The sequence below is a fragment of the Gossypium raimondii genome, chromosome 4 (genome assembly GCF_025698545.1).
Source record: "Gossypium raimondii isolate GPD5lz chromosome 4, ASM2569854v1, whole genome shotgun sequence".
NCBI lineage: Eukaryota > Viridiplantae > Streptophyta > Magnoliopsida > Malvales > Malvaceae > Gossypium > Gossypium raimondii.
In genome coordinates this window covers 13,374,101-13,392,302 of record NC_068568.1, presented here as the reverse complement: position 1 = coordinate 13,392,302, position 18,202 = coordinate 13,374,101, and the positions used below count along the sequence as shown (strand labels likewise).

The following is an 18,202-nucleotide window of genomic DNA, read 5'->3' as shown; positions in this document are numbered from 1 at the left end:
ACAATTCAATTATGCATTCAACAACTTTTCTCTTTTGAGTTAATAAATTCTTTTTGAGTTTTTCTCTTCAAGAATTTCTCTTAAGTTTTCTTTTAGAAGAGTTTTAACAATATTTTTAGATTGTGGGAATCATCTTCAAGCTTCTTCTTCTTTTTTTTTTTTTGCCAAGCTTTCTTTCTTGGAGGGGAAATTAGAGTCTTTTGAAATGGGTTGTGGGTTCATCTAGTTGTCAAAGCTCCTTAGGATTTTTACACACCACTCTACATCCTTTCCATCTATCTTGTTTCATTTATTTTTAATTCTATCATATTCTTGGTTAATTGTTTCTAATCTTTGATTTGGATTACTTGTTCTTTTTCTATCTTAATTATTTATTTTAATTTCTACCGTTTTGATTCTCAAATCTGACTTGGATTTGTTTGTGTTTCAGATTGTGTCAAACTCCAAGTTCTCGTTCATTTGTCTAGAGCCCTAGGTCAAACCCACTACTTAGACAAACTTTCGATCATGTTTCACGCACCGTCCTTATCATAAAGTAATAGGGTGAATGGTGTAATTTATTAGTTGGATAACTCGAGAATATATGATACCTTGCGAGACTATTTAATTCATACATACCACCTTTAGTAATGCATTTGGCAGATGATATTTCTATTCATAGTTGACTTGTATAAATTTCACTTTGTGATTTAATGAGTGGTATGCACATTGGCTAGATAATCTAATAATGTATAATGTAGACTCGAGTGGTGCAGTTGTCAATTAGAGGATCCAAATTTATACAATGGAGGCGTGCCATATACACGTCGCAGATGCAATTATTGGTAATGTAAAATAGAGGAACTTCAAGCCATCCAATGGCAATATAAAACGTAAGAGATGTGACCTATTCGATGTTAATATGAAACATAACAAATGCATATTATCCATTGGCAAAAACATAAGAAATATGTACTATCTGTTACGTAAGAAATGTGTTTCATCTGTTGGTGATATAAAATGTAAGAAACACATAATGTCTATTAAAATGTGAGCAAGAAGACTATTCATTGTTATAAACATAGCTTTAGACATAAATTTTTGATGAGTAATATTGAATAAATGCTTATGAAAGGTGGTATTTATAATGTTGATATGAAAATAACTATTGATTTGGAGAAATAAAGTGTGTGTGCTCGTAGTTAAATTGACTACAATTTTATGAAGATGATATGCCTCGCCTCCATTGAGAGCCCGAAGGATTTATAAAGGAGCCCAAATAATGAAGATATTTATCACCTTCGTCGAGAGCCCAAAGGGTTCACGAAGGGGCCTGAATATTGCAGATAATAAAATGACCCTGCTCTCAAATGCACGAGGGAGGTTTACAGAAGGTAATAAAGTGATCGTGCTCCTAGGGGCATAGGGAGAGTCTTATGAAAGGTAATAAAAGCCCTACTCTCAAATGAATGGGGGGAGACTTATGAAAGGTAATAATAATAACCTTACTCCCAAATGCATAGAGGGAGGCTTATAGAAGGTGGTAATAAATGCCTTATTCCCAGACGCATAGGGAAAGGCTTATAGAAGATGGTGGTAAATTCCCTACTTCTAGACGCATGGGGGGAGGCTTACAATAAAAAAAATCATTGCTTGATCGCACTATCCTAAGCCCTTGCAACTTGGAATTACATAGAGAGTGAAGTCATGCTGTGTCGGATCGCAACCATGAGCCAAGTCTAGTCGGGTTGGATTTACGTGGGGAATGCAGAATGATAAGTATAGCATATAGAATTTGTAAGATATGACGTAAATGTAAATAGTGGATGTGACTATCCATGAGAGTCCCTTGCGGGTTCTCTTTTTAACAATATACACGATACAAATATACTATATGTAAGAGGTATAACCATCTCTGAAACCTCTATTGGGTTCCCTTCTTAGATTTATATAGACATTTATATGTAAGTAGGTGTAGATAAGCATATCGGGGGGTAATAGTTCGTAGGGTGTAATCGCTTATGGGTTTTGTTATAATCTTCTCATAGACCTTTGCCTCCATTGCATATGTGACCAAACTATCTTTCTGCTAGAACAATCAAGGATAATAAGTAGAAACTTGAAAAAATGAGCAGGAAAAATAATCCAAAGCAACATACCAAACTTGTAACCTCCATGACAGCAAGCTCACAAACAACAGAAACATGTTATATCCACTTCAGGTGATAAACACATATAAGCACATAATGAACTAACATGGGTGTTTCAATTAGCAGAAAAGCTCCAGAGTTTTGTCGATGAACACATGAAACATACAATTATAAATATGCTCATCATTTTAAGATAAAGGAAAATAGCAATAAATTTAAAATAAATGAGCAAAATTCAAATAAAGGGTAATACTACAAAGTTTCAACACGCGCTTAATTAGAAATAACATGAAATGCCCTCAAAGGCCAAACCTTGGATGGCAGTCTCATACAAACCCTAAATTTAAACAATATTCATTCTACACTTTTGACTAAGTAAAGCCTGAAGACAATATCTAACGCTAAAACTCTAGAAGGCATTCACCATTTGCTCTTAACACATTATCAACAATAAATAACATAAATAAAAGGTAGAGATTAATTGAAAATTAGAATAGTTCAATTAAACAGAGTTTACATCATGGTCTAATATACATTATAGAGAAAAATAAAGTATTGAACATGAATCGCTGGTCTAATATACATCATGGTCTAATATACTCATGAACAATTTAGATTTGACATGTTAAAAGAAATATCATTTCATTAAAATCAAAGAGTTTAAACCCTCATATAGTTACACCATCTCTGATGCAGATGTACAAGGTATGTTCCCATAATAACTCCCTTGTGTAGGCTTCAATTCTAGCAACTATGAAAGTTTAATCCATCCGAGTGAATCCACGAACCAATATCAAGTTTGATTTATTCTGATTTTTGTTCATAGGATTGGTTGATATTTTACGCAATGTATGGCCATCGTTAATCATTTCTTGAACTACATCCCCATTTCAAAAAAAAGAGTACACATCCTATAATACGTCTCTTTCACCACACCATTTATAGAAAGATGATGTGTCCTATTCAAAATAGAGTTAGTAGCCTCGGCAAGGTTTGTGGTCATGTACCATGGCGTCGTCTTCCATCGAAACATTGATTCTACTGTTCAATCTCCATTTGAGACAACCATGGTCCCATTCTAGTGTCATATGAGCATAAAGTCGCGTACCTCTCTTGAAATTGAAGTCGAACAATTTCATATACTGTTACACAAATAAAGAAATGCATTATTAACTGAAACCGAAACCACATCTCAACTACACCTCAAAACATAATAAATAAATCATACTAGCATTAACACTTTCTTTACACTAATTCTTATTCTTAAACTCCTTCATAAAGTTTGCTCCAATATGTCGAATGCAAAAAAACATGGTAAGCATGTGGGGGAGTCCATCAATTCTCTTCATGTCCCACAATAGCCTAGTATCGATGTTTGGAAGTGATTAGGAAGGCTAGAGTGATCGATTTTGTGAGGATTTGAGTTTTCGACTTGATGATACAAATTCGGTAAGGTAACTTTGAGTGAGAATTTCGTGTAGCCTAGTTGATGAAAATTTGCGTTTATTATATATTTTGAAAGGTGATAATATCTATTTTATCTCTGTTGAAGCTCTGAATCTTGAAGAGGATCGAGCTAATCAAAATTGAAGCTTGGATTTGCTTGGTTGATCACTTGATTGTGGTTGAGTTAGTTGTGTGGTGAGTGTTATTAAAGGGCGATTTGGTAAATTGACCCTCACTTATGCTTAATTGGATGATTAATTATTGATTGCAAATATTTAATTGAGTTTTGGTTGGTTAATTTTGCAAGATTATTGATATATGTTTAAGTGATGAAATTTTTGTTAAGTGTTGGTAAGTGAGCATCTAGTGATTTTATGTGCTTGATTTGATTGATTATAATGGTGAACTAAGCAAACATGCTGGAATTTTTGGTTCTTGGTATGTTGATATTTCAATTGATAAATGAACATTGATAATAGGTAATTTTATGTTAGATTTAATTTGATGTTAAAATGGCTGCGTTACATGGTTTATATATGCATTTTGGCACTTTAAATTGAGCACATTATTGATTGAAATTATGTTATGATTGATTTGTTATATTTGCATTATAGCATAATGGATCCATTGGATATAGTTGACATGCCATAGGATTTGTGAGTACTCACCATATTGATATGTTATTTGTGAGCAATGAGGCTCTAGGTGGACTGATTTGGATTAGATATGGGAGTGTTGAGCTTGTGTCTCCACTCAACGGGACTGATTTGAGGCAATATAAGGGAGAGTGTGGCCTCAGCTCGCTCAATCCAGGACGGATTCTGATTCTGATTGGGAGTGGGAAGATTCGTTTATTCGATGTATGATCACCCGATTAAGCCATGATTGTATATGCCAATATAAATGTGATCACCCGATTAAGCCATGATTGTGTATGCCAATATAAATGTATGAAATGTTATATGCTAAATTGATGATTATATGCCATGATTAATTATGATTTTTGATACATGGTTGAACATATGACATTAAACTATTATGGATTGATATTGTGATTGAAAATTTGTATTTGATTGGTTTCAATTTAAGCATGATTTGGGTGCTAATTTACTCGTCATTTTATAAACATTCACTGATATTTTTAAGCTCACACCTACACATTCGTGTAGTTAACCGCCGGGATTGAGGAGCCGAGGAGCCGAGCAAGAGTGTTCCAAGAGATTAAGGCTCGGTAGAGATTTAGTTACACGTTTTAGAGATGTTAATCAGGCATTGTAGAACTTCCGAGACTTAGTTTAATTTTAGTTGTAATTGGACTTGGACATTGGACATTTTTAATTTTGGATGATTTTATAATATCATATATGCATGTTTGAGTTTGATTATTGAATAATTTAAGGTGTATTGTTGCTTGATAACATGGTGTGTGAGGCATGATGTTTACACTAACCATTGTTTAAATGAAGCTTCCATAGAGTGGTTTGCTAGCGACTAAGGTACGCCACTTGTTTGAATTAACCGATGGGTGATATGCATGAAATTGAATGTTTAATTCTATTTAATTGAGGCTTAATTGGTGTTAATAAATTCAATTGAAGGTGTATGAATATGTATGATATTTAATTGTAGTTAAATCGGGTTTAATTGGCCATTAAAATACTCAAAATCGGGTTTAAAATCAATTTTTTTGCACAAAAAAACTACAATGTTGGGGGTTTGAATTATGGTATTTTTAAATTGGTTCTCTAGTCCGTTTAAATTACAAATTAGTCATGTAACTTGATAAGTCTAATTAGAGCCTTAAATGATAAGGAAACTTGATAAAATTTTAGGTTTAGACTTTTAATTGATAAAATTAGTCATGTAACTTGATAAGTCTATTCGGGCATAGTACTGATAGTTTGAAATTGTTACGATTTAGTCCTTAATGATAAAACTTGAATTAGACATAGAAAATAGAAAATAAACTCGGATTAAGATGAAATTTTTAAGGCTTATATAAATTGACTAAAAGAGGGTTGGTAAATGTATAGATCTAAATTCAGGTCAGTTTAATCGTAGGTAGTAAAATGACAAAAATACCCTTAAGTTAAATTACTTATAAAAATTTAAAATTGGTTCACATTGCTTCCACATTGGATAAGATTGAGGTGTTATAAGGTCGGGGTGTGTCTTGAGAGGTCGTTAGTCGGAGAGTCACTTAGGTGACTAATATAATGCTTCGAATTTGGGCTGATTTGTCAAGGTCGAGTTTAAGGTGTCATAAATGATATGGGGGAGTTCCCATACTTAGGTGACTAATGTAACGCTTCGAATTTTAGGTTTTTCATTTTAACAAAAACCAATAAAAATATGCATATAATGATATTTAAATTTGTGCTAATTGTATATGTAAAACATTAAATTTACCACTCGACCAAAACTTTATTTTGATATATTTTTACATTTTTAATTTAATATGCATAATTTATTATCTCTATTAGTTGATATATATTCATAAAATGTTATTAATTAAGTTGGTGTCATAACTTAACTTAACACTAATTCACAATTTAAAATAACACAATAATAAATAAATGTACTAGTGCATTTAATATTATTAATATAATTTTTATGCCTGGGATAACATTTCTAGCAAGAGATGGTTGCAACCGTAAAGATTTAGAGTTGGATCTAGTACACAAAGATCTACAAGCTTGTGCTGAGCTCAACCCGAAGTATCGAATACAATATTTTATCTCAATAATTTTCTCATGATCATGAAATCTGATCAAATCTCTTCATAGTCAAACGGGGTACACGATTCACAATCCGCGTACGATCCCACCACCTCTCTTACATAACAAAGACAAAAATGAAAAATCAGTTGCCCTTTCCAATTTTTGACTGCAAAAACGCCACCGCAACACTAAAAACCCGCCGTCTCAAATCAAACGAAGAAACCAAAAGCTTCGATGGCCATCGCCGCCGCCATTTCCCTCTCCCTCCCTCCACAAACTCGCCGTTCCTCCGCCTCCATCGCCGCCCCTTTTCGATCAACTTCTTCTCTTCATTTCGATTCTCTTCGTTCCAACTTTTCTTCTCTTAAAAACCCTAACCTTCGAGTCTCTGCATCTTCCATGAGCATCGGAACTCCAGAGAAAATCTCCACGACGTCGTTCCTTGACCGAAGGGAAAGTGGATTTCTTCACTTCGTTAAGTACCACGGCCTTGGGAACGATTTCATTTTGGTAATTTCTCCAGTTCATTTATATTTAGCTGAAAAAAATGTAGCAGAAATTGCCTTAGCTGAATTCTTGTTTATTGCCGTAGGTTGATAACAGGGACTCGACGGAACCGAGGGTTACGCCGGAGCAAGCGGTGAAGTTGTGCGATAGGAACTTCGGTATCGGAGCTGATGGAGTGATTTTTGCGATGCCGGGAGTCAACGGTACCGATTATACTATGCGAATCTTCAACTCCGATGGCAGCGAGCCCGAGGTAATCAGCTTTTCCTTGCTCAAAAGTTGCTAAAAGACGTATATATTAGTAAATATATTTGATTCAAACTGAAACCAAACTTTCAGTATAAATACAAGTTAAAACTTAACTATCCTGTATAAAAATAATTTCATGCCTTAACACAGTTCTTATTTATGTTTTTAATTGTTTAAATTCATTTAGCAATGAATCTACCTTTTCTATTTTGTATCCAAATGCTTATTTATTTGCCTTTTCTACCAAAGCTAAAAGTCAGTTAGTGAAAGTGATAACTAAATGGGGACTTAGTGTGTCACTTTGATTCTTTGGTTCTCTGGTTGAATCACTGAAATTGAATATTGAGTGGTTTCTTGGATCAATTATGTGTTTTTTACGTAAAAATAGAATTTTGGCTTTATTTTTTAATTAATATATTTTCTTCTAGATGTGTGGTAATGGGGTAAGGTGCTTTGCGAGATTCATTGCCGAACTTGAGAATTTACACGGGAAGCAAAGGTATAGTTAATGGCGTGTACTTCTATGTTCCGAGCAGTCATAATGTTGCCTTTTGTATATGTTTGAAGCAATGTGTTATTCTCTTTGTCCTAAAATGCGGCTTCATTGTTAAAAAGTCAGTTTGAAGTTTTATGCTGAAATGTCTTTGGGGTTTCATTCTCTTCTAATTTTATGCAGTTTTACTGTGCATACTGGTGCGGGATTAATTGTTCCCGAAATTCAAGAAGACGGAAAGGTATTTTATTTGGAATCTTATATGTTGCAGTACTCCATCTATGGTGCTTAATGCATCTGACATGGAGCTGCATGATCTCAGGTTAAAGTTGATATGGGTGAACCAATTCTTAAAGCATCAGATGTTCCTACAAAGTTACCAGCAAATAAAGATCAAGCTGCTGTTAAAGCAGATATCAATGTAGATGGAGTAACTTGGAATGTGACTTGTGTTAGCATGGGAAATCCACATTGTGTGACTTTTGGCAACAGACAAAGCCAGGTTTGTATTTTGGGTGATGATTGATGAGAAGATTAGTCTGGATGTTATATTTATATGAACTATTCTTAACTATACTTCCTCTGCAATATTCAAATATTTTTGCTCGTTATTTACTGCCTAGTAAACTTTTTGACTCGAGGTTTGGCTTGTAGCAGACAACAAGACATCTACCCGTGCCGAACTTTTGTTGGCATATCAATTATGTGCATGGGCCTGAGTATCATAAACCTTTTACCCATTGTATGCTTTAAGTGAAGAACAACACTAGGAACTGTTAAAAGAGCTGTTTGTTTTAGCCAATCTCGTACAATAACCAACTATTCATCGATGCCTGCGAAAATTGTCTTTTACATTGAATTACTTGTTCTAGAAGAAAATGCTTTCATTGTCTGATGTCTTGAGATACATTTCCTCTATTCTTCCTTCTCTTTTCATTTGCATTTCTAATACTTCCCTTCTTTTGCTTAATGATTGCGATTGAGCAGAATTTGACCGTTGATGAACTAAATTTAGCTGCAATTGGTCCTAAATTTGAGCATCATGAAATGTTCCCAGCTAGGACCAACACAGGTTAGTTATTATCTAATCTCTGAGATGATGTTAAGCAATCAATTCCTTGGGTAACATCTATTAGCACAGCTTCATGCTTTTCGAATGTGATGAAATGGTTTTCCTATTACATGATTGTCATTTATCTCCTGTTAAGCAAATCCACTCTCTAACAATGATTATGCCTTGTCTTGTTAGAATTTGTGGAAGTTTTTTCTCATGAACACTTGAAAATGCGTGTTTGGGAGCGTGGAGCAGGTACTCCCATGTGCAGATATAAAATGAGCCATCATTTTGGGTTCTTGTTCTTGTTAAAAGCTCATGTCAATTGCCTTTCACAGGAGCAACACTGGCTTGTGGAACCGGAGCTTGTGCTGTGGTGGTTGCAGCTGTTCTCGAAGGACGTGCTGGGAGGGTAAGTGTTGTTCTGGAATGTTTAAATAGTGTTAATGAAATAAGGTCAATGGGCTTATGCCAATGAAATGGGACATTGATGTCTTTCTTCTTGAAGTATTTAACCTAGTTTTCTTATACCAAAGAGGAGGAATTCGAGATTCGTTCCACATTTGCAGGGTGAAAAAGAGGTCTTTTTTTCCCCCCCTTCATCTCAATTGATTATTTTATTATACATTTTGTGAAATAGAGTTGCACGGTGGATTTGCCCGGAGGTCCGTTAGATATTGAATGGAAGGAGGAAGACAATCATGTGTACATGACTGGCCCAGCCGAAGTAGTGTTTTACGGATCGGTTGCAGTGTGATGATTCTAATATTGCTAAGCCAATTTTCATGTAGTGAAAACATTGTCTATTTGCTTGGATTTTGTATAAGACAATTTGGTAGTCTTATGAATTCCACATTCTTTTTGGTTGTCTTAAATGTTGGCTTTTGTTTCAACTTTCTGCATCTCACTTAAATCCTTGAGGTTTTTCTTTTCTTTTTTTTTTTGGGGGTCAAATAATTGATTACTTTGCTAAGTTGGATACTGCTTCTCCATAGAATTTTACAATTAGTTATTTTGATTAGACAAATTACGTGTATAATTTCTCATAAAATCTTCGTGAGAATTAATCCTCGTGTATCATTCTATTTCAATGCAATTTTTTTCCCTTGTAGAAAAATATAGTTTCCATTCATGGTAATGGAATATCAACACAAATAACATTTGAACAGTATGGTAGTTACATACCAATATCAAAACCTTTAATTTTAGAATTCTAAGTGCTCCGACGGTATTTTGTTAGAAAAATATTTGTTATAACCTTGAAGATTAGACAATTTTATTTTAAGAAAGGTTGGTCTAAAATCAAATAAATTTACATTGTTTTATAAGTGAAGTACTTATTTGATGTGTATGAGTTGCATGCATAAAGTATGAAATGTTATGTTAATTAAGATTTGGAGTCATAAATAATATTTAAAGGTAAAAGGTTTTTAGTGAGTGAATTATTCTAGATATAAAATTTATTAGTTTTTTTTAGTGAATTATAATAATAGGGTAAAATCTGAACAATCAATATAACTAGCGCGACTCAAACTTAGATTTATACTTAAATTATTAAGTGTAATTCCCGCAAGATGAATTTGAGAAAGCTACCTCTCTAACCAAAATCAATATACGTCGTTGATCTTAAAAACGGAATTTAATCAACCCAACCATACTGATCATCAAATTCAAAAGTGATATTTGAAATTTCATGCTGGGTCCCTCACATGTTCCAACGGCTCTCACATCCCTCAAGTAGCCGTTGGGAAAAGCACACAATTTGAACATACGCTGCTCTGCTGCCAAACCTACACTAAATAGTAGTAAAATTTTGTTATAAAATAAGAAAAAGAACCGAACGACCCAATTTTTACTTCTACAAAGTGAGAAATAAAAAGGAAACTAAAGTAAGATCGGAAAACAAAAAGCTCTTTGCAAATCGCATCTCTCTTAATTTGCTTCAGATTCTATTCAAAAGATTTTCACTAAAGGAAGAACTCCAAGTAAGATTTTTATTTTGAGTTTTATAATTTCTTTTTTTTTCTTTGAAAACTTGTTTCGTTGGGATTCATTCATCATTGTATGATTTTGATTAGATTTTTCTAAAAATTTTTGAACTAGAAAGAACCTACAAAGAAACGATGTCGCTCACTCCAGATCAGTTTAGAAAAGGTGCGATGGGAGGATTAGTACCATCTCCATCTCCTTTCCTCACTCCCCGACCGGAACGACGCCGTGCCGACTCTAGAGGACCTGATTGGTTCTCTAATCGCCAAGATAGAGATAAAGAGGTTAATGTTCAAGTGCTGCTTAGATGCAGGTATTTTTGTTTTCTTAAAAAAATTAATTAATTTTTATTGATTGAAAAAGAAAAGTTCTTATTTGATTTAATCTAATTCTTGATGGATTTGGTTTTAGGCCATTAAGCGAGGATGAGCAGAAGATGAATGCTTCGAGAGTGATTTCGTGTAATGAACTTAAAAGGGAAGTTACTGTTTTGCAAAATGTAGCTAACAAGCAAGTAGACAGAGTTTTCACTTTTGACAAGGTAAAAGCTCCAGCTCCTATTTTACGAAAATGCCTATGGGTTTATTAGATTTTTTTTTTCAAATTCAAAGTTTTTTTTTTCTGTTTTGTTTTTGCTAGGTTTTTGGCCCCAAGGCACAGCAAAGAACAATATATGATCAAGCCATTGCCCCAATTGTTAATGAAGTACTTGATGGTTTCAACTGTACTGTCTTTGCCTATGGACAGACTGGCACTGGCAAAACTTATACAATGGAGGGTGGGATGAGAAACAAGGTATAAGATTTTCTTGTTAAAGAATGGACATCTTATTTGATGCACAATTTTCTGTCTAAGAAAGGACATTTTATAGAATTATGTGCTGAAAAAATTGTCCAAAACATCTCTTTTATGATTATTAAGGAAAGTAGTGTGTTTTTAAATACAGGGTGGGGACTTGCCTGCTGAGGCTGGTGTTATTCCAAGAGCAGTGAGACAAATATTTGATACCTTAGAGGCCCAAAATGCTGATTATAGCATGAAAGTTACATTTTTGGAGCTTTACAATGAGGACATAACTGATTTGTTAGCTCCTGAAGAGAGTTCAAGATATGCTGAAGATAGGCAAAGAAAACCGATTTCTTTGATGGAAGATGGAAAGGGTTGTGTTATTGTGAGAGGTCTAGAAGAAGAAGCTGTATATAGTGCTAATGAGATCTATGCTCTCTTGGAACGTGGAGCAGCCAAAAGGCGTACCGCTGATACCTTGTTAAACAAGCGCAGCAGGTTGGGTTCGTTAATTTGTTTGATTTGTTAATGATGCTTAGTGCAAGAACCTTTTGAACTAAGGTGACTTTCTTTGCCTTGAAGCCGTTCTCATTCTGTATTTTCCATCACTGTCCACATAAAAGAATCGGCTGTGGGAGATGAGGAGTTGATAAAATGTGGCAAGCTTAATCTGGTTGATTTGGCAGGGTCTGAGAATATTTCTCGTTCTGGTGCTCGAGAGGTAGGTAGATGTATGCAATTTTAGCTTTGAATTCTACTATCTGGTGCTTAATTAATCTTTTTATTTGAATATAGGCTTAGGGAAAAATGGTGTTTCTTATGTATTTGACATGTCTTTGAATGGATATTTTTCTGTAACTATCAAGTTTCTTCATCAAATTGAATTTGCAGGGTCGTGCAAGGGAAGCAGGAGAGATTAACAAAAGCTTACTTACCCTTGGCCGGGTCATAAGTGCACTTGTGGAGCATTCAGCTCATATACCATATAGGTTTGCTTCCTTAAAACTCTTTTTTGTCCATGGAGTTGCTTCTAAATTTCTTTTAGTAACTGTCTTCTCGTGGTTACCGACATTCTTTGCAGGGATAGTAAGCTGACAAGACTCTTGAGAGATTCTTTGGGAGGGAAGACGAAGACCTGCATTATTGCCACAATATCTCCATCTGCTCATTCTTTAGAAGAAACACTGAGCACTCTAGATTATGCATATCGTGCTAAGAATATAAAAAATAGACCAGAGGTTAACTTAAATGCCTCTTTTGATCTATTTAATTGTTTATTTATAAATATTTTGTTTACTAATGAAAAGGCTAATAATTTCAGGCAAACCAAAAAATGTCCAAGGCTGTGTTGCTTAAAGATTTGTACTTGGAAATTGAGAGAATGAAAGAAGGTTTGGGAAGAACTTACAATTTTACAGATCTTTGATTGATACAGAAATACCAATTTAGAATCTTATAAATGTAAAACAAAATTGATCCAGATGTTCGAGCAGCTAGGGACAAGAATGGTGTTTACATTCCTCATGAAAGATTTGTCCAAGAGGAAGCAGAAAAGAAGGTAACCTTCCAATATTTCTCTTTAGTGCACTTTATTAGGTTATGATTTGTTGCATATTCTAAATTTTAAAATAGGTCATTTCCTCGAATTTTGAAGAGAACTTAACGTTTCTTATCAAAAAAGGATACTCTTAATGTAGGCTCTAGGGGATTGATTTGAATTTTAACTCATAACCTTGCAGGCAAGGATGGAGAAGATAGAGCAACTGGAGAACGATCTCAACCTTAGTGAGAAGGTTTAATTCCCACTCATTGTAGTTTCAGTTTTTTCTTTCCATGTAGCATTTATATTGATTCTTCTTGATCATGCAGCAATCTAATAAGTATCATGAGCTATATCTCACTGAGCAAGAGCAAAGATTGGACTTAGAAAGTGTCTTGAAGGATTGCAAGGTAAGCATGGACTGGAAATATTAAATATTAATATTTTTTTCTCCCCGTTCTGGATGATATCCGGCTCCTAAATTGATATTTTCCTCCAGGTAAATCTCGAAAAGACTACGACAGAATTGCTTGATCTTCAAGAGAACCACAGGGCAGCCATCTTGACACTGAAAGAAAAGGAATTCATCATCTCCAAACTGCTATGCTCAGGTACCAGTGTCATTTTTGGAAATCTTCATTGGGTATCATTTTGCTTATCAGTAACAATGACAATTGGTTTATGAACAGAAAATTCTTTGATTGAGAGGGCAAAAGAGTTACGTAGTGATCTGCAACATGCATCAGAGGACATAAATTCACTTTTTGCTAAACTAGGTATAATAACTTCTTGGTTACAATCAGTTGTGTTTGCAATTGCCCATAATGCTCACTATGTTTTGATAGTTTGGGGCAACATGGTGCAGCTGACCTAATTGTCTGGGCAGCTCCATGAATACAAATGAAACAACACTAGTACATATTAGTATTCAAAATTGAAGATAAAAAAATGCACCCTCATTATTTCAGAGACCTTAGATATAAATTTTCTTCTGTGCAGATGATAAGGACAAGATGGAAGCTGAAAATCGAAGCATTGTTTTAACATTTGGTTCTCGGCTTGATCAGCGCCTAAAAGATTTGCATAAGACCATCCTTGGCTCCGTTTCTCAACAGCATCAGCAACTTAGATGCATGGAAGAGCATGCTCATTCATTTCTTGCCAGTAAATGCGATGTAAGAGTGTAAAAATTTTGCCGTGTCTTTCTCTATGCATGTGTGGCTACATTACTTTGTTCATGATTCATGAATTATTGGCAGGCAACCAAAGCCTTGGAATCTAGGATTAAGAATATGACAGAGACATATGCTTCAGGAGTTATAACAATGAAGGAACTTGCCAACAAAATCCAAAGGAGCAGTTCCTCCGACCTGGAGGAAATGAGTTTTGCATTTTCGTCTCAAATAGAAGCCATTGAGCAGGTATGCTATCCAAGGAACCCTAGTTTCTCTCAAGTTGCTTATAAGAAAACTTGTGATTTTTGATTTGCTTAAGCCGTGTATGAATTTTGCTTTTGTAGTTCCTTGTTACTGCGGTGCTGGAGGCCAAGAAGGTTATTGAGGATCTCCAGAGTTCTCTTAATGAACAGAAGGAACTATTGGTTTTCTCTGCTCGACAACAAGAGGAGGTGGGTATATTTGTTATTGTCCAATTTCATTCATACTATCACTCTCTTGAGTAAGTTTTTCTCATATCTGTGGATATTGACAGGGATTACACCGCACCTTGATTTCAGCACAAGAAATATCCAAGGCAACATTTCATTTTTTGACTGACATCAATAATCAAGCTTCCAAATTCATGACAGTCCTTGAGGAAATGGAAGCCAAGAAGTCTCAGCAATTAACAAACTTTGAAAACAGATTTAAGGCAAGTTGATATTCTGCTTGCATGATTGATATGGGAAAGTAATGAAGGCTAATAATGAAGTAAACTGCTGTGAAACAGGAAGAAGCTGTTAGGGAGGAAAAGCAGGCTATAGAAAAGATTGCAGCAATATTAGCAACTTTGACATCTAATAGAAGTGCTATGGTAAGTAAGCAGCCACTTTCTTATCTTGCAAAACCACAAATGCACAGTAGGAATTTTGCTTACAGAAATTATTTTATATAGGTCTCTGAGGCATCAGGATGCATGAAGGACATGGATATTCAAGATAATAGGACATTGCAGCAGCAGATGTCCATGATGCAACAGGTTTCAGCAGATGTTGGGAAGGAAATGTGCAAGTATATAGAAAAGGTGGAAAGTCATTTCGTGAAAGACACCTTCTCAGCGGCTGAATCTAGGGGTATCATGGAAGATGGCCTTCAAGAATGGTAAGTTTTCATTCGATTTGTTAGTTGAAACAAATTTCTGTTTCAGCAAATCAATTGGCAAATTGCAAAGCAGGCAATAGCTGCCCCCTGCTCTCTATTTATTTTATTTGATCCCATCTCTTCATTTAATGCAGCTCGAAAATAGTGAATGTTTCTAGGCAACAATGGGAAAATGCTAAGACATACATAAATGAACTTAATAAAAGCAGTCTTGCAGAGATCAAATCGACTGTTAGGTAAGCTTTTCTTGTTTTGAACTTCCCTTGTTGTTTAGAAGAGGTCTATTCTGCCCTAAATTTGCTGCTGATTACTTTGACAGGGAAAATATCAAAAGAAATCACACAGTACATGAAGAACTTTTATCCGCACTCTCTTCTACTGGTGCAGAGGTTGGTGCTAGAACTGGAGATATAACAGCGGCAATCAATGGTAATATATAGACTTATTGTAATTTTAGAATTGTATCTTTCTCATTATAACTCTGGAAATACTGTCCATTGGCAGATTTACTACTTCGTGACCGAGAATGTAAGAAGGAAATAGACTCCCTCACAAACTGTTGCTTAGATCAAATTAAAACAGTGCAAGAAAAACATGGTGAAAGCATTTCAAATATCAGAAGTGCAGCTGAGAAGTGCATCACAAGAGACTACTTGGTAGGGTTTCCATATATAGTTTAGAACATTTGATCTCAGAATAATGAACATCCAGCTACCATTGTTACATTGTTATAGAATTTTTGAACATAACCGGTGTTGCCTTGAACAGGTTGATAACCATACAATACCAAAGAAGCGAGACATAGTCGTGCCCAGCTTAGCATCAATCGAAGAGATGAGGACATCATCGGCCTTTGAAGATATTGAGAAAGAAGAAAACAACTTGGAGAACAACAACAGATCAAAATGGGGCTACAATGAAGGCAAAATCCAGCAACAGATTACGAGTTTATCACCCAATAGAACTCCTTTTGCGGATGTCAATTCATTATGATTAGTGAAAACTTACACAATGAATGTGGTAGAAATGCTCATCAGCTGATGAGTACAAAACCCTTGTACCTGTTATTAGTTAGCAATTTTAGGATAGAGTATGCTGTTGCAATGCTATATTAGTAGAGGTCTTTTGGCATCAAATAATTATCACATCATTTGTTCATTGTTGATGCCATTGCATATTATGAAATTTCTACTTTTACTAATGTCCCGATTAATGGGTGCTTAGAGGCACCGGTTAAACTATTTAATGATCATTTTAGGATAATCGTTTTTCCAAGTTTCTGAGCATAAATGAAGATTAGAAAAAAAAAAAAAAACTCCATTAATACTTTATTTGGTGAAACACACTTGTCTTTTTCACTTTATACAAAATGAAATTCAAATTATTAGAAATTGAATTCGAGCATTTTTTTTTCTCAACTATAATTAGAATAAAAGTGAGTTGTTATTTTATTGAAGTAATTGTTGAGATATCAACAAATGTACAGGGGTAGGAATCAATACACCCCCTCAAAATAAGTATGGTGTAACAACACCTAGTTTGGAGAGGCAACGATGAAAACGTGGCTTGGACAATGGTTTTGTCATTGCATTTGCAAGTTGGTTAGCAGCGTGAGTATGTTTTACAATAACCTGATGTGCTTGTGTCACGGGGCTAGACCTTTCGTCTCGCAATCCGTGCGGCCTTAGGCGATCCGTTCGTCTAAACTAGCCCAAGTCAGCCTTAACGCCCAAAAGAGAGGATTCTTTTAGAACTCCTCCAAGGCACCAATTTGTATAGCGGAAGCGATTGTGCCAAAAGAAGCCACAAGAGAACAACAGAAAGCTAAAGAAAGAAAGCACACAAAGTGTTTGAGTAAATGCTCAAGAATTCTATTACTATTAAGAATTCAAGCTACAATGGATGATCTACAAATGAGGGGGAGGCTCTCTATTTATAGTTGAGCTCCCCCAAATCCGACGGTCAAGATACATGTACATCGACGGATGAGATTCACTATATCCCTTGATTTTAGGGATTTACATGATTTACCATATCAAATCTAATCTAATCTTACAAGATATAATTCTATTCTATCTTCTAAGATTAGTTACCAAAATTGCCTAAGCTGCCATGTCTTCGTCATTGGGCCAACCAGGCTTCAATCTGATAGGCTTCTTTAGTAGCTCTCTGAATCGGGCCAGTTCTTGTGGGCTAAATGTCCCCCATCTAATCGATAGACCTCTATGGGGCACTTCTTGCGGCATGGTCACGGGCTTTGCACTTTGGCCCGTGACATTCTCCCCCACCCAATCTCGCAACGCCCTCGTTGCGTTTTCTGGATGACACTGACTTGATTCTTTGTGAAACTCTCTCATTGCCTCGGCTTCTTCCCGATTCGTCTTGCGATCAGGTTGTCCCTTCCTTCGGAACTTATGCCTCGACTTCCGTCGCCTCTTATCTTGAACCGTTCCACTCGTTGGTACATTTTGCTGGCAAGAAGTCTCCGCTATAACTTGCCCCAATTTTGACTTGTTTCTGTTGGAATCCCCTCAATTCTCATACCTCGGCTTCGTACTGCCCACAGTTCCTTGGCCTCCTTGCTTATGAACTTTGAAAGGGCCCCTACGACCTTGCCAAGCCAACAAGTCAGAATTCAAAACACTATCAGAGTGTTTACAATGTACCTTACTCGTAGCATTTACTCGTCTCGACTGTCCTTGCATTACTCCTTTTCCCTTGGAGCCCGATGCACAACCCACCTTTCCCAAAGGTGTCGGTTCCACAGTCAATCCTGCAGGCTTCATATCGGTCCCTAGCGCCACTGACACTTCCAAAGGGGCTTTCGTAGCATTCCTTTTTGACGAATCAATGTTTTTCCCATACGAAACATCTTCGACTAGTTGGATTGACGATAACACCTTAGTCCCAACTTTCACATCCCGATGCACCGGCACAATACTCTTTGTTGATGGACCGGTGGCAATATGGA

The 18,202-nt window shown here is 35.6% G+C and overlaps 2 protein-coding genes across 4 annotated transcripts; both read left to right on the top strand.

Moving 5' to 3' along the window:
• The first annotated feature begins 6,432 nt into the window (after positions 1–6,432).
• LOC105768203 (diaminopimelate epimerase, chloroplastic) lies at positions 6,433–9,473 on the top strand. Its single transcript, XM_012587987.2, has 9 exons — positions 6,433–6,805; positions 6,888–7,055; positions 7,480–7,550; positions 7,728–7,785; positions 7,867–8,046; positions 8,532–8,616; positions 8,794–8,853; positions 8,937–9,010; positions 9,239–9,473. Exons 1-9 carry the CDS (start codon positions 6,530–6,532, stop codon positions 9,353–9,355), a joined length of 1,089 nt encoding a protein of 362 aa, XP_012443441.1. The 5' UTR covers positions 6,433–6,529; the 3' UTR covers positions 9,356–9,473.
• A 942-nt stretch (positions 9,474–10,415) lies between these two features.
• LOC105768204 (kinesin-like protein KIN-5B) lies at positions 10,416–16,472 on the top strand. Of its 3 annotated transcripts, none has more exons than XM_052629381.1 (24): positions 10,416–10,583; positions 10,706–10,900; positions 10,999–11,128; positions 11,227–11,382; positions 11,534–11,871; positions 11,956–12,094; positions 12,265–12,362; positions 12,455–12,611; positions 12,695–12,764; positions 12,855–12,931; positions 13,113–13,166; positions 13,243–13,323; positions 13,413–13,524; positions 13,603–13,689; positions 13,913–14,088; positions 14,173–14,334; positions 14,433–14,540; positions 14,624–14,786; positions 14,865–14,944; positions 15,026–15,231; positions 15,366–15,467; positions 15,551–15,660; positions 15,736–15,887; positions 16,000–16,472. In XM_052629381.1, exons 2-24 carry the CDS (start codon positions 10,722–10,724, stop codon positions 16,222–16,224), a joined length of 3,162 nt encoding a protein of 1,053 aa, XP_052485341.1. In that variant the 5' UTR covers positions 10,416–10,583; positions 10,706–10,721; the 3' UTR covers positions 16,225–16,472. The 3 variants fall into 3 exon arrangements, with proteins under 3 accessions (XP_052485341.1, XP_012443442.1, XP_052485342.1); XM_012587988.2 differs by having other exon boundaries at positions 10,417–10,583; positions 14,624–14,782; positions 14,861–14,944; XM_052629382.1 differs by having other exon boundaries at positions 10,417–10,583; positions 10,702–10,900; positions 14,624–14,782; positions 14,861–14,944.
• The last annotated feature ends 1,730 nt before the right edge of the window (positions 16,473–18,202 follow it).

Coding starts and splice junctions, on each gene's coding strand:
- LOC105768203 (XM_012587987.2), top strand. CDS start 6,530: ATGGCCATCGCCGCCGCCATTTCCCTCTCCCTCCCTCCACAAACTCGC. Junction 7,056..7,479: donor CCGATGGCAGCGAGCCCGAG/GTAATCAGCTTT, acceptor ATTTTCTTCTAG/ATGTGTGGTAATGGGGTAAG. Junction 8,617..8,793: donor CCCAGCTAGGACCAACACAG/GTTAGTTATTAT, acceptor TTGTCTTGTTAG/AATTTGTGGAAGTTTTTTCT.
- LOC105768204 (XM_052629381.1), top strand. CDS start 10,722: ATGTCGCTCACTCCAGATCAGTTTAGAAAAGGTGCGATGGGAGGATTA. Junction 11,383..11,533: donor AGGGTGGGATGAGAAACAAG/GTATAAGATTTT, acceptor TTTTAAATACAG/GGTGGGGACTTGCCTGCTGA. Junction 14,541..14,623: donor CTGCTCGACAACAAGAGGAG/GTGGGTATATTT, acceptor GGATATTGACAG/GGATTACACCGCACCTTGAT.